General features: G+C 49.1%; 1 protein-coding gene across 1 annotated transcript in view; it reads right to left on the bottom strand.

Annotated features, from left to right (window-relative positions):
- Positions 1 to 692: 692 nt before the first annotated feature.
- The window catches only part of mdga2a (MAM domain containing glycosylphosphatidylinositol anchor 2a), a 66,403-nt gene continuing 51,540 nt past the window's right edge, over positions 693 to 15,555 (bottom strand). Inside the window, exons 9-17 of the mRNA XM_070979893.1 lie at positions 15,462 to 15,555; positions 12,787 to 12,935; positions 11,433 to 11,610; positions 9,189 to 9,209; positions 8,750 to 8,905; positions 4,743 to 4,916; positions 4,524 to 4,654; positions 3,959 to 4,058; positions 693 to 3,851 (exon numbers count right to left, since the gene is read on the bottom strand). The exon at positions 15,462 to 15,555 is cut by the window's right edge and continues 179 nt beyond it. Coding sequence (XP_070835994.1) covers positions 3,763 to 3,851; positions 3,959 to 4,058; positions 4,524 to 4,654; positions 4,743 to 4,916; positions 8,750 to 8,905; positions 9,189 to 9,209; positions 11,433 to 11,610; positions 12,787 to 12,935; positions 15,462 to 15,555 — 1,092 coding nt within the window. The 3' untranslated portion in view covers positions 693 to 3,762. The remainder of the gene's footprint in view (positions 3,852 to 3,958; positions 4,059 to 4,523; positions 4,655 to 4,742; positions 4,917 to 8,749; positions 8,906 to 9,188; positions 9,210 to 11,432; positions 11,611 to 12,786; positions 12,936 to 15,461) is intronic.

Here is a 15,555-nt window from a genome sequence, read left to right as displayed (position 1 = left end):
CGAAGACTTTGAATTATATTTCCAATGTTAACTTAATGGAGAAACACAAATCATCCATAGCAGCAGCAGCACGCCAAGGGCGGAAACCTGAGAGTCCTGGACCAGAACCAGGAGGAGTTCAGCTCCAAAGACTCCTCAGAAACATCGTCTTAAACTCCAACACACAGAAAACGAAGCAGCCAACGTTTTAATCGAAGTTCACAGTAAAAACTGACTTTGCGTTTTCAAACGGGAGCAGCTTCGTTTAAAGGCAAAGACCTTTTAATCACATCGTATTCTGCTCCTCCTCGTCACACACTCTAACTCTGCAACTAACAACTGATTTCATTATTGATTAATCCCACAAACAGCTCAGATCATTCAGACATTCGGTTCAGTGTAAGTCTGAATCCTCAGATTTAGCGTTTAGCATCACGGTGACCCGACAGGAGCAGCGTGACGTTAGCGTGTAGTCGTTTCTGACAGAGCATCATGAACACATGAACATCATGCACTGCTTTATATTCACTCACCAGAGGCTGAAAAACCAAGTCTGTACCTGAGAGTTTGATTTCTAACCTTGTGAGGACCCTTGGAGAGGAGAGTCCCCGCAGGTCACAGGTGTGGAGTCAGTCCCCATAAGGTGGTGAGTGCAAACACACACACACACAGTATGAAGCATGAACACACACACACACACCAGAAAAAAACTGTAACATTTGGAGTGTATTTATTCATATAATAATAATCATAATAATACCCAGAATGCATTGTAATCTCCAGTCTGAGAATCTATTGCAGAGAATAATCACAGTTAGAAAAATATCTTTCTTCACACGTCCACAGTCCTGTTGGCCGCTTTTTAAAAACCGTCTTATTGCCCCTCCCCCGAAACTCCAGCTGACGCGGAGACGTGACGTGACCCCCCAGGGAAGAAATGAGGACGCGTCTTTTTCCGCTGCAGTCGACGAAGATGCTTTGAGACGATTTAAACACAACTTCAGAGGTTTGTGATGTGGATGAATTTAGAAATGTGCTGTTTCCAAACGTACCTGTGACACGGTTGGACTCACCTGAGACCTGAGTGATTCACCTGTTCTGAGGGTCTGACTGTAAACACACCTGGAAAAGGTAGAAAACTTGTTTTATTATTGTGGTTGTTTTAAAATGCATCTAAAGGTTTTTTCTTTTTCCAAAATGAGTTATCAAGCACCGGGGCTTCTGGGAAATGTGGTCTAAATCCGCGGCGGTGTGTTTCCCACCGCGTGCTTCAGCACTTCACACCTTTCTGCTGTTTCATCTGAATTTAGATCTCTGGAGTCAAAGTTTCTGTTTGTGACTAAATGAAACGAAGCAGAAGAAAATGAAGAACTTCAGTGCCGTCGTTTGAAAACTCAGACTTTGTCTCCAGTTTCACGAACATGCTGACGTTGACGAGCGGGGTGGGGGTGGGGTGGGGGGGTCCAGTCAGTTAATGTGATAATGATGCAGCAGAGGATAAACTGACCCAGAGGAGCGTTAATAGAAATCTGATGATCAGTTGCAGTGGAAAAACACGCCGAGAGGAAACTTGTCGCCACGGGGACGAAAACAAATCAAACAACATTAAAAAGAAATGAGATTTATCTGAAGCCATCAAGCCGATCCTCCGCTGAGCGACGGCTCATTAAAGTTTAAAATGACAAACTGACGGAGGTGGAAATCAGGCTTCATCGTCTGCGGAGCCAAAAAATAAAAGGACTTTAAAGACTCAGTTAATCCGGATCGCAGCGGTTCTACGAGTCCGAAGACGTCGCTCCACTGCGTCTTTAAACGTTTTCCTCAGATCCTGAAACCACACGAGTCAAAACGGCAGTTATGTGGTTTTTCTGCAACGATGTACGGAAGGTCGTTTCTGCCCAGAAAAGAAAAAAATGGGTTACATGTTAAGAAGGACCCCCCCACAAAAAAAGTCATTTTCATGCCAACATTTAAAATTCTGAAAGAGTAAAAACATTTTTCCATCAAAATAACAGCTGAAAGAATCAAAAATGAAGTCAAACAAGACGTTTTTGTTCCTATAAACAAAACTTTGAATGAATTTTTCCTTTTCTGGGCAGAAGTGGGCGTTGGCCTGACAGATGATGGACAGGTAATGAGCTTCCAGACAGGTGTGTACAGGTGTGTCGTTGTTGTGCTTCCTTTAATGAATCCTCGCTGTGGATTTTTGTTTTTAGTCGAAATCTTCCAGGACGTGAATCAAAACTTATCGGAGCATTTTTAGTCGTTTAAACTTTCCTTTGGAGTTTTTCCACAAATAAAACAAACCAAGACAAACCTGAACTGACCCCTCCCCCCAAAAACCCACAAAAGAGATGACAAGAGGTGAGAAGTGTAAAGACCCCCCCCCATGATCATAGCAACAGTAAAAGACTTAATTTGCCATTTCTCGCTCTGCTCGTGTAGTTAAAGGTGACCGATGGTCTCAGGTAGCATCACGCCTCCACGTCCTTCTGAAAACTCTTATTTTGAAAAATTAAAATAGTTCTGAGAGACCAAATGCTCAAATCCTATTGGCTTAGGGCTGGAAACCGTCCAACAGGGAGTCTTTTATTTTGAAATATTCAGTCACAGATCCTCAGATTATGATTGCAGGTTGTTCTTAATAAATCAAAGAGCTTCCTGTCTGTATGCACAGTCTACTTCCTGTCCACGGCCTCTTCTCAGTGCCATCCAACATGGCTTCCTTTTTCCCAGAATCCTCTTGTCATCATAAATGTTTTCAAAAAAGAAAATAAAGAAAAAGAAAAACTCTGTAAGAAACTGTTTCTCTGCATAATCAGACCAGGAGACGTCCGTCCTCACGCCCTCCTCGGTCGTTAAGACACGATGACGTCCGCTTCGTCTTTCTGTTTCCTTTCTGTGGCGACGGCGTCCTTCGGCCCGGCGGGCTTTTCCTCTGAGTCTGAAGGCACTTGATGTCATGGCAGAGGGTGAACTCTCGTCCTCGACAGACAAACAGATTGAAAAGCATCATGAAAAACTCTGTCGGTCCGCCCGCTGTAAAAAGTTACCTTCTCCCAAAAAAGAGAGAGTGCCATCCGTCCGTCCATCCAGCTCGTGGTACAGTACTGTTGATCTGTTGGGGGAGAGGGGGGAGGGCGGGGGTTCATGAGAGGATGAGATGGAGGGTCAGGGGTTGGGGGGTCAGGAAAGGCGATATTCACGCTGATATTTCCTCGCCTGTTTTTCTGTGCTTTGATGCTGAGCTGAAACCAAAAGGTCAACGAACTCGAAGGCGAAACTACAAGAAAACGACGTCGCTGATAAAATGCCGACGGATGATTGACAGCTGCCGACCACCGGGCCATTCTGATTCGACAGCAAAACCATGTGACCGTGAACACTGCTGACATTTAAAGGAACAGTTGAACATTTTGGGGAAAAAGCTTCTGCGAGATGTTCGGGTGCACAGTGTCTGGAGGTGGTTAGCTTAGCATAGCTTAGCATAAAGACTGGAAGTGGGGGGAAACAACTAGCCTGTTTTCAGTCTTTATGTTACGCTGATATCTGACGACACGATGACACTGAACCGGTCCTTTAAATCATCACTTCTCCTCGTGACCTTTGACCTTTTGAGTCAGCCATCTTGGCAGGAAGTCTCTCTGTGGTTCTTACTGCATCTTATCTTTGGTAGTTGGGGGTGGGGGCAGGGGGCTGAATGGTGGGGGATGATGGGATTGGATGGAGAAGTGAGGGGGGGCAGAAGAGTCAAAGGTCGTGGTGTCCTGTAGAGAGGGGGGGTCACCTCTGCCGGCCAATCAGAGCCAGACTCAGAGTGATGCACAGCTGCCATATATGGGGCGAGGAGGGCGGGGCGAGTGACCTTAGATCTGTGAGAGAGAGAGAGAGAGAGAGAGAGAGAGAGAAGTTTGATACGTCAGCAGAAACGACTTGACGTGACGGTGTCATGTCTCTGTCTCTGTGGACGTGGACTCACTGTTGGGTGGAGGATCTTTACATTCGCCCTCCTCAATGGTGACATCATCGATGGCGATGTCTCCCTCGATACCAGAACCCCGAACTCCCTCCATCACCATCTGCCGGAGAGACAGACAGAGACTGACCTGAGGACGAGGACGAGGATGAGGACCATTCAGGTCAAACTATGACTAACGATTCTTTTCATTCTGGATCAATCTGCTGATCGTTCGCTCCATCGATCGATCAATCGATTGGTTTGGATACTTTGTGAAAACAGTGAGAAATGTGGTCACAATGAGCCCAAAGTGATGCCTTCACCATGTTTGTTTGGTTCAACCAACAGTCCAAAGATCAATGAAACCATTAAAACAACAGATGATCGCTCATTTCCTGTCAATCGACCAATCATGTCAGCCTTCAGTCACCATGACGACATCGAAGGGCTGCAGACCATAAAAACATCAGATCAGGTTTGATTTGAGGGAACTCAAAGTCACAGCGAGTCCACCTGGATGAAGTAAAGTGGGTGTGGCTTGTGGCGACGTGGGTGTGGTTTGTGGTGAAGTGGGTGTGGTTTGTACCTGGAAGGCTGTGGTTGGGTGGATGTTGACCTTGGCTTGCCTCCAGCGGTCTCCCTGGTTGCCGGTCAGACTCCACACCGAGGTGTCCGTCACCGTCTGACCTTTCTGCCGCAGGAACACGTTCAGAGCTCCTGAGAACGCAAACACAGAATCAGCGTTCGTGTTCGTGATGACGGCGGTCACATGGTGCACCGGGGGCGGGACCTGCTGCAGCCGTACCGATGTGCTTCCCGTACATGTGGTAGTAAAAGGCGAAGCAGTAGGTGGGGCTGTTGGTGACGGAGGAGGAGGAGGAGGAGGAGCTCTTGGAGTTCATGTTGAAGGTGGGAGACAGCAGCCGGGCTTTGTCTCCATCCAGCCTCGGCCTCGACGTCTCGATGTACATGTAGAAACCTGTGAGACCGTCAGAGGTCAGAGGTTAGAGGTCAGCTCACAGGCTAATCAATGAATAATATATGAAAACACAACCTGAAACATTATTTCATCGTCTCTCTCGTCCTCTCTCTGTCTGACCAGCTGTCTCTCTATCTGAAGGTGTGGTCTGATGACCAGGTGTTCACAGCCAATCACATTTGATCACTTCCTGCAGCAGGTTGTGACTCACACTGCAGTTTGACGTGTGGACGTCCTGTGCAGGACGGCAGCGTTTACACGGGACACACGTTGAGTCCACATCAGTTCAGCACACCTGCAGCTCCTCAGCAGACAGGAACTCTGATGTCTCTGACGTGGTGAGTATGAAGACGGACGGTCCTGAAGGTGTCGTGGAGGCCTCACGTTAACGGACGTCATTACATCGCTCTGTCACAGTTTGTTTTTGATCTCATGCCACTTTGATATAAAACACACTGAATTCAGAAAATCTGCTCTAAAAATAAAGCAGCTTTGAGTCGTCTGCTGTCAATCAAAGAGCTCTGATGTGAACCTCACGGGGTTTCTAGAGCACCTGTCAGGTGTAGCTGTCGAATGCACGTTAAACAAACGTCTCATCTTCATCACATGACGAGTGTTAAAGCTCAAGACGCACAGTTGTCTTAAAATGTGAAGAGAAAGTAAGAAAGTGACACCAGCTGACGTCAGTGGACAACAGACAGTAAAAACACCAACTGCAGACCTTGAACCTGGAGTCCAAACCCCTGAGAGCAAGAGGACAGCGGCCGAACGTCACGCTGAGAGGGGACGGAGGAAACCCGTCCTCAGACAGCAGCGCAGCATTATCCTGTTGACAGAGACGTAGCTAACCACGCTAACTCCGGACACCAACGATGCATTTGACGGTTTCCAGGTGATACGAGTGGACGGGACAAAGGACAGCCATAAGAGACAGGGAGCAGGGCGGCGGTATTTGTTCATGGTCGATGGCTGAACATCACGATGAAACAGCAGCTCTGCAGAGCAGACACTGAGCTGTTAGCCGTGAGCATCAGGACGCACTGCGTACCGAGCGAATTCTCACGTTATCGTGACAGCGGCGTGTGTCCTCCCCTCTGCCTGTGATGTCATCCACTCAGGTGCAAACACCTGGATGCCCTCCTTACGTCTGGGGGCTTTAGTCATCATCAGTGGAGTCTGGGGGGGGCCTTAATAACCGTCTCTGGCTGCAAGGAATCAAACTCGCAGCCTGTGGGACCGAAATGATTTGAACCTTTGCTTAAATAGATTCAGTCAGTCATCTGTCCCTCCGTCTGTCCAGTCCTTCCTGCTGCACCGCCCCATCCCCACCTACACCCGCCCACCCACAACACTCTGCTCACAGCCCCCTTCTCCCAACCTGTCCCTCACAACAAACCAGGTGAGGACAGGACTGAGGAGGATCAAGACGAGACAAGCTGCAGGTCCAGATGTGCAGACCAGCTGAAGGTGGGGAGGGTCTCTCAGCCGTGGAAGACATGAAAGACCTCTTGCTCTTTGTTTCTGTCACCGGACATCCAGACAACTGAAAGCATTTCAGCTGTCAAACCGAGGCGTCTGGGACAATCTGGACACAACAGCTGAGTTTAAAAACAAGAAGTAAATTAACAGATGAAACTCAACTCAACTGTCAATTCTTCTCTGCAAACTATTTTTGCTCTGGGACAGAAGCTAAAGTTATCTTTATTTAACTAAAGACACAGTGGACAGTTTGACAGGTCGGCTTAAGACGCCCACGTCCAGATCCTCTGTCAGCGCCGACAGAACGACGATAATTCGCTCAGACACTTTCCTGTCTGTGACCAGGCTGTGAAAGTCGGCCTGACAGTCAGGCTGTCTGTGAAACGCTGCTTTTCCTGATAACGTCCTCCTGTCTTTTGGGACAGAGACACGCCAGACTCCATAGAAAAATGTGTCACTTTAGCACTTTAGAGGGCTCAATGATGAAATGTCCCTCTGTTGCTCTTTCTGTCTCTGAGCGGCATCTTTATTTAATTCTTTTGACTGATCTGGAGTTTGGAAAGTTCTTGCTAGCTTCCTGCTAACAAGCTCATCATGGCTGCCAGCGGCGGAGCTGCGTTAATGTGCTCTGGACTCACACACAGACCGAGTCAGGACAACGGACGACGGAGGTTTATTCAAACAGGAACTATGAAGACAAAGACGAAAGGACACGGCTGGACGGGCGGAGGCAAAGCAAAGCTGGACGTGGCCTGAAGGCTCTGACATGTGAGCAGCAGTCCAAGTTCAAAAGAGAAGACAAAAGACAGACGAGTGGAGCCCAGAGCCGACCTTTAACACTCCTCACCTCATCAGCCTGATGCGCCACAGGTGTGACACAGGTGTGCAGCCGATTAGGCAGAGCCAGCTGAGTGTAGAGACACACCCAGCCTCAGGCAGACAGGAGCAGACAGGGTTGGACAGACAGACACCTTGCTGAAGTGAGACTTTGACGCCATCAGCTTGTGACTCACGCTGCAGGCTGAGAGGACAGACAGGCTGAGAGGACTGTTTATACTGGGACAGACGGGCAGAGTTTGTTGAGGACTTTGTGGTGCACGAGGTTCAGAGAGGACATTCAGACAGGTGAGTCTGCAATGAGACACCTGCAGCCTCTGTTGCCTAGCAGCGCGGCGTCGTGTGCGTCCACCAGGTGCTGCAGCTGTAACAGCTGTCTCTGTCTTGTCTGTGGCTGCAGCAGCTGTGGACTTCAAACTTCAGTGAAGAACAGTTTGTCCATGAGGACGGAGCTGGTGTCCACGTATGATCAGCAAGACGTGAAGGAGGACAAAACGTCAGTGGGACACATGGACGACCTTCTGCTGACGTTGTTTTGTTGTTGTTTTTGGGTAAATCTGTCAGAAACGTCGTTGAACAGTTTTTATCTCATGTACAAACTTCATTTGATTTTGATGTTTCCACCACCTGATGTTTGTGAAGGTGCAGATGATGAACGTCAAACATGAGAGACGTCTTTAAATCGTGTCCTCAGTTCTTCGGCTAAGTCTTCCTCACAGTCTGTGATGCTGAACGTTTCCTTTTCAGTCGTTTCCACTTTCAGTCCAAACCAAAGCCGGATGAACAGCAGAAGACGTGTCTCTTCCACCGTGTGTCCGTCAAACTGCTCTCATTCAGTCAGCCCAGCCTCGACTCCTCGGGCTGCTTTTCATTTTCAGCCTCTTATCGTCTTCGGAGTGGGCGTCGCCCGTCCTGAACTGCTCCAATCAGGGACGGTTCGCGTCCGTCTCACGAGTCCTCCGCCATTATTTATATTCAGTGTCAGTTTTAATCCTCCTGCTGTCACAGCGGAGACACAACAACACACCAAGGAAACACAAACGACCACCAAGGAAGCAGACAAGGCTGAAGGGACGGCTGTGAAGGACACATCTGTCCAAGCTCACATGTCCACCAGAACATAATCCTGAAGGTCAAACAAGTGCATGTGACCAGGATCAGCTGGAAGTGTGTCACACTGTGCCGGTTTGGACACTTTTGGATTAATGTCCATCTACTCTCATCACATATTTCCCAAAATGTCAAACTGTCCCTTTAAGACGTCAGCGGCTCCAGAAACCTTTGATGTCAAAGTCACATGTCCTCGAAGTAAAGCCAGGTGTCAAACGAAGGCTGCAGGTGAGAACGCCGCCAACACAGCGGCGATAAACTCACCTGAACTCACCTCACCTGAACTCACCTGCAGGTTTCTCTTTATGATGGACCACCTGTCTGCCTTCAACCAATCAGGTGAATGAACCACATAATGTTATGCTGAGTGTGTGTGTGTGAGTGTGTGTGTGTGTGTGTGTGTGTACCCTGCTTGGAGCCCGTGTGGTCGGAGCTGGGGCCAGTGTTCGGGGTGTATTTGGTGTCTCGCGTGGCGGCGCTGTGACGTGTCCAGTCGAACTCGTCCGTTTTGTCCTGAGAGAACAGACACATCGCCTCGTCCTCGAAACCACACTGGAACTCCCCTGAACACACACGCAGACACACACACACACACACACGCAGACACACACACACGCAGACACACACACACGCAGACACACACACACACACACACACAGACACACACACACACAGACACACACACACACACACTCAGCTGTTAAATGTGTTGAAACTTCACTGGTCAGTAAAAAGTGAGATTCTTCTGTTTTATCAAGTCCCTCCGAGCAGAAGGACGTCTCTGCCTAAGAACTGGTCTGTGAGGTGAAACCTGGTTTAACTCGATCAGAGACCACAGGTACTTACTGAGGTGTGGGTTAACAGGAGCTGTGAGGGGACAAAAGAAGGAAAACCATTAGAGGACAGACAGAACATGTTTCTGATGAGCTGAGTCCAGACCACATGATGGGTTCAGGTCTCATATTTCAACTGTCTGTTTCACACGTTTCTGTGTGTACAAGTGAATTCTGGGATTGTTCATTCATTCATTCATTCATTCATTCATTCATTCATTCATTCATTCATTCATTCATTCATTCATTCATTCATTCATTCATCTTCTGCCATTTATTTCTTTTAATGATTTGACTCTTTTAAATTGTCTGAATGTCTTTTAAATGGACTCGTCTTCTGTCCTGCTGTTTGAAGGTATTTTACACATGAACTTGTCCTGCTGATGGACAGAACAAAGACGAGCGAGACGTCACGAGTCCACACAGAGGGACGAATGATGGAACGAAGGAAGCACCGATAAGAAAATGAAATCGTTTTCCAGATGTTTCCCTCAGAGCTGTGGAGACCAAACACAGAGCTGAAAGAGAGCGAGCGCACTGACGCAGGTGACACACGTGACGCAGGTGACGCAGTTGACGCAGGTGACACACGTGACGCGGGTGACGCAGGTGACGCAGGTGACACACGTGACGCGGGTGACGCAGGTGACACAGGTGACACACGTGACGCGGATGACGCAGGTGACGCAGGTGACGCAGGTGACACACGTGACGCGGATGACGCAGGTGACGCAGGTGACGCAGGTGACACACGTGACGCAGGTGACGCAGGTGATGCAGGTGACACAGGTGACGCAGGTGAGGCATGTGATGCAGTTGACACACGTGACGCAGGTGACGCAGGTGACACAGGTGACGCAGGTGATGCAGGTGGCGTGCAGATCACTCTGCAGGACGTTATTCTTTCAGTGCGTTTTGCTCACAGCAGTTTTCCTCTTCTTTGGTTCTTGAAGTCCCTGCAGCCGCCTGAAGACGTCAGGACAGACAACATGTTCGAGTCTCTGTCTCCTCCTTTAACTGATGTCAGGTTGTGATCTGCAGAGGGTCACGTGACCGAGCCGAGCGCCGTCAGGCGGAGGTGTTTACCTGCACTGTGTCAGCTGATCAGACGTCTGAACTTCCCGTTTGAACTCGGCTGTGTTTGCTGCGGGGAGTTAATGCGCCGATCAGGAGGCGAGGCGTTCACTGACAGTCTGTCAAAACTCCACATCACAGAGCCGACGAGTTCACGGTCAGACCGGCTCTTCTTCTTCTCCCACTTTGTGTTTTCTGCGCTCGTGTTGTCGCCTCCTGCTGCGAGTTTCTCTGTTCGTCATCTTGATTTCTCTTCTGTTCTTTTTCTGACGTTTCTCTGCGGCTGTGAATTTTTGTCCCGTCAGGATTTCTGCTCGACAGCTCGGCTTTAGTTTTCTTGTTTTTCCGTTTTTTTTGTCTCGTATGAATAAAGAGAAGCAGACGGAAACCAAATATCACAGCATTAAATATAAAAACCTGTTTAGGATGATGAAACGGCTCCAGATCTCATATTGAGGTCTCAATCACTCGGGGACGAGCTCACTTTAAATTATTAGTGAACATATTGTAAAGTCTGAAATATTTAACTCCCTGTAGAGCGAACCAGGCCTTTATATGAGACAGGCTTTAATCAGAGCAGAACTCGGCTCATTTTTCAGTCCTGTTTACTGGAACCTCTTCTTTTGATCATGTTAAGCTACTTCACTAAAACTGAGCACTTCCTGCAAACATGTTTGTCCTTTTAATGTGAAAAATCTGAGCAGGAAGTGTTGAGTTTCACTGACAGCAGCTAAAAGCTAACGGCTGCAGGTTTTGACCATAGCAGCGCTGTAGCACTTTCACACACGGCTGCTGGCAAACATGGAAGAAATCTGCTCCACACATGTTTGGAAAATGTCCTAAAAGCAAATTGTGACTGATTAGCATTAGCATGCTCCTAGCTGTTTAGCTCTCAGCTACAGTAGTTCACCAATGACAGTGAATCACCAAACTGATTAAAGCACCTGCTTCATGAGGATGAGGACAAATTTCACTGTGCTGCTTTGTGGCTTCAATAAGATCAAAGAAAAGACAAACGGACTCAAAATGATTTTAGTGTTAAAGAGAAAACGTTTGCAGCAGTTCGACCGCGTGAGACGTTATAACTCCAGTCATTCAGCTCCCTAAATCCTCCGCCATTGTTTAACTTCATGTTTTTATTTGAGGATTTATGGCGTCCGTTCAACAGGAAATGACAACATACCGCTGTATGTGATGATGCGTTCAGTGGCGTCGCCCTCTCCGTAGCGGGTGATGGGGGTGAGGCGGACCAGGTAGGACTCAGGTTTGATAAGTTCAGTCAGGTTGTAGGTCAGTAGCTCCCCCTTCTGGATGGTTCCCTCCATGGGGATCTCCTGCTCCCACCAACGAGACTGACCCATCTGAAAATACAAAGCCAACAAAATGTTTTCTTACTGATGACGACTCGTTCAAGACTGAGTCCTGAGCTAAGTCTAAACTGAAAAACTAAATCTGATCCAAACCTCTAAACTGAGCTCAAGACCAAGCCTTAAACCTTCAGTCTGATGCGTTCATGTTCTCCAAAGGTTAGAACGTTCTCCGAGATTACTGAGAGGTTCATGAAGCAGCGGCAGCACTTTAAAATCTATTTTATGAGTACGTGGAAGCCAGCGTGAAGATTTCAGAACGGCAGGAATGTGCTCAGGTCTCCTGGTTCTCACTGGAACTCAGCAGCAGATTTGAGTCTATTGAAGAAAACATGTCTGACTTTTCATCTTCGTCGCTCCGGAGTCAAATGAGGCTGAGGGACCGCAGGACGTCTCTCTGTGAAAGTAAATCTGACCATGAAGGAACGTGAACAGGATGGACATCAGTGGAACCCTGAGGAACGTCACATGTTGCGATGATCCATGTATGAGAGACTGACCTTTGACCTCAGAAGCTCTTTTGTTTCTCAGCTGCTGTTATTTTATACTCCAGAAAGACTTCTGCATCCTCCTCCTCCTCCTCTCTCCTTCCTCCTCCTGTAAACTTCCTCCAGTCTCTTTGTATCTTCTATCTTCTTCATTTTCCTCTCTCTTCTTCTTCTTCTTCTCATTTTCTGTCCCATCAGCACTTCCTCCCTGCTCTCTCTCTCCCTCTCTGCAGCACACTGCTGAGTATGAATGAAAAGACAGGCTGGTTGCCATGGCAACAAGCCCCCCTCCTCCTCCTCCTCCTCCTCCTCCGTTAAAGCCAGGCTGATGCTGCAGGCGTCTCAGGTAGAGACGGAGCGTCCTGTCCAGTCTGACGTCACATTCGTCATTTTGTCGTTTCTAACAGCTGAAGAGTTTTTCTTTGAGCTCAAACGTCTTCAAACGTTTTTTTTTCCGTCCGTGTTTTCAGGTAAAGTTGATTTTGATCAAACAGATCGATCGGCCTGAAATAAGGTCCGCTCAGACCTCCTGCCGTCACGTTTCAGTGGTTTAAAGATTCACGTCTGAACACAGGACATGGATCATGTTACTGCGAGGGAAGCTGTTAGCAGTTAGCACTGTTAGCATCTGTGTGGCGTGCACACGAGCACACCTGAGGACAGGAAGCTGCTGCGTACTCACCTGTCTGATGCCGAGTCTGTAGGCCAGGATCCGGTCCACAGCGTTGGGCTCCATCTGCGTCCACTGCAGCTTGAAGCCGTAGACGCGAGGTCGGTTCTGCCACAGAGCGCTGTAGGTGTCGTAGTAGAACTCTGGAGCATAGGCCTTCCCTGAGGAGACACGGGGTCAGAGGTCACAGGGGGCCGGACAACAAAAGCAAACACGACAGATGTTTCAGCCAGGACTCGGGTCGAGGTGAGAGCCACAGGAAGTCGAATCTGAACGTTCTTCCTGTGGACTCTGTCAGCTGTGCCGTGATGCGTTCACTGTCATCACGTTCAGCCTGTCAGAGGACAGAGTGAACCGTGGGACTGAGCCTGACTAACCCAGAGATGCATCTAAATCCCTGCAACCCTTAAAGATGTCACAGCCTCCATGTTTGTTTATCCAACCAAAGAGACGAAGAAGAAACGATGAAAGAGCAAAAAGATGGAAGAAGAAGAGTCACAGTGAGTGTTAATCCCACAGGCAGCGGGATTATGAAGCTCCACTTAATATGACAGTGAACAGAGTGTGTGTGTCAGTGTGTGTCCGTCAGCTCACACCCACACCCACACACACACACACACACACACACACACACACACACACACACACACACAGTGTGTTTCTGCTGATGTGCAGGTTGGAGGATTAAACCACCAAAGAAGAAGAAGTCACCTGACTGGACGAAGCCTCCAACATGGACGACCTGATAACACAGAGCTGAGTCCTGATTGGCTGACTCAGAGGAATTCTTCACTTCATTTCACTCGTCTGACAAAATAATCTCAACTCAAGCTCCACTTACGAACGTCAGCGGCCGGCTGCTGCAGTTTGACCGCTGAAGACGAGCGAGACCTGCTGATGAAGACCATGAGGGAGAAAACAGAACGTGGGACTAAATGTTGGACCGAAGCAGAGATCCTGGACTGACGCACAGCTCTGAGCCGCTGAATGAACCGCAGCAGGCGGACGGTCGGCGTGGAGGCTGCGCTGTGAAGACCCGTCCGACGGTCTGAGAGACGTTTTGGGTTTCATTGTTCTGAGGATCTGCTGCCGCCTGCTTGGCCGCTTCGGGATGAGCGAGCTTCAAAACGCCGTCGGCGTGTTCACACCTGATTAACAACACAAACTTCACCATGGCGACGACAAGCCTGAACTAATCGCCGTCCCTCTGCTTCAGCTCTCCATCCCGAGCTTACAACCTCCCTCTTTAACTGCTTTCTGCTGCCGCCTGCAGAACGCGTCGCTGCTCGCCGCCCGGCCGCGATAAGAGGCTTAACGCCGCCGTCGGGTTTACAGGAAGAGTCTCGCAGCGCTGACAGGGCGTCTCTGCAGGGGGGCTTTCATCAGGACAGGACGGAGATACGAGCCGACTCGGCCGGCACTTCCTGCGCGACGCCTGGCGTTCAGAGAGCGGCGCTCAGCCACCGCTCCACGTTTCCATCAGAGATTCAAAGCAGGCCGTTAAATCTGCACCAATCCCACGTTTTCCACACCGATACGACTCTGACGACCGAACTCAGCCAATCGGCCGAGACCAGGAGCCAATCAAACACCAGAGCTGAGACGTTTGTGGCGTGAAAGCAAAGCGACGGCAGGATTTCAGGTCAGCTGATTTCAACTGTGAATCCTCTGCTGGCTGCGGACTCGTCAGAGCTCAGCTGCTGAGACTTCGATGTAGATTCGATGTGACGTCAGTCCTGCTTTATCAAGCTTTGTTAACATGTGATATCGTGTCTGCTGTCTAAGGTACGGAGGCCCTGAAGGCTCAGTTGAGGTTTGGGAGGATAGTGAAGCATGTTGATCACTTTCACTCGATGTCGACACACCCCAGCCGTGTGAGGTCTGAACGCAGGTGAACCGAGACAACACAAGACTTTGACGTGGGACACTTCGTCTTCGTCCCCTCGTGTGTTTCCTGTCTCTCTATCCAGTCGCACTATGAAGAAAAAGGACAAAAACATGACAAACAGATCATCTGAAACACAGCTGTAGCTACAGATCAGCTGTGAAACAAGCGCTGCACCAGCACGACGCAGACGGCGTCACGAGTGGACAACAAGCAGCAGAAGTGCAGCCGTGGACGACGAAGCTTCGTCATGAGAAGTTCAAACACACACATTCATGTTGTCTTTTAGCCTGAAAGACCTGAAGCGTCGGTTCAGCATCAGAGGAGGCAGCCAGGTGCTAACGGCAGGAAGTCCTGCAGAGAGGAAAGCGTTTGTTGTCAGCTCAGATGTGAAGCTCTCCTGAAGCTCTGCACATTATTTATGACGCCTCGACTCCCTGAAGGGAACTCTCAGTGTTTCTCTGCTGCAGCCTGCCAGCACGACGATTCAAAGACGAGAGAAACTCTAATTAATCAGCATGTTCTCGTCCTGAAGTTTGGAAACAGCTAAGATTTCCCATCAGGCCGGGGGCCGTTAACACCTCACCATCAACAGCCGCAGGAGGCGTCACACCGGCGGGAAACGGTGTGACGCTTCAACGTCTTCGGGGCAAGTCCACGTCTGAGGCGTGTCATTCGAGACAAGTTCAACTAGTCGAGTCATCTCAGGTCACCAGAGACATGTCCACCTTTAACTGAGGACAGAAAGTCTACTCACACCTTCACGTCAACATCCCATCATGCCCCAGTCGAGCCAACTCACCGGTGACCAGAAAGGTGCAGCGCCCGGCCCCGGCCTCGTTGGTGATGTCACAGGTGTACTCGCCGTAGCCCTCTCGGTTCAGAGCTCTGACGAG

The sequence above is a fragment of the Chaetodon trifascialis genome, chromosome 14 (assembly GCF_039877785.1).
Source record: "Chaetodon trifascialis isolate fChaTrf1 chromosome 14, fChaTrf1.hap1, whole genome shotgun sequence".
Classification (NCBI taxonomy): Eukaryota; Metazoa; Chordata; class Actinopteri; order Chaetodontiformes; family Chaetodontidae; genus Chaetodon; species Chaetodon trifascialis.
Note: the sequence above shows the minus strand (reverse complement) of the source record. Positions and strands in the feature narration are given on the sequence as shown.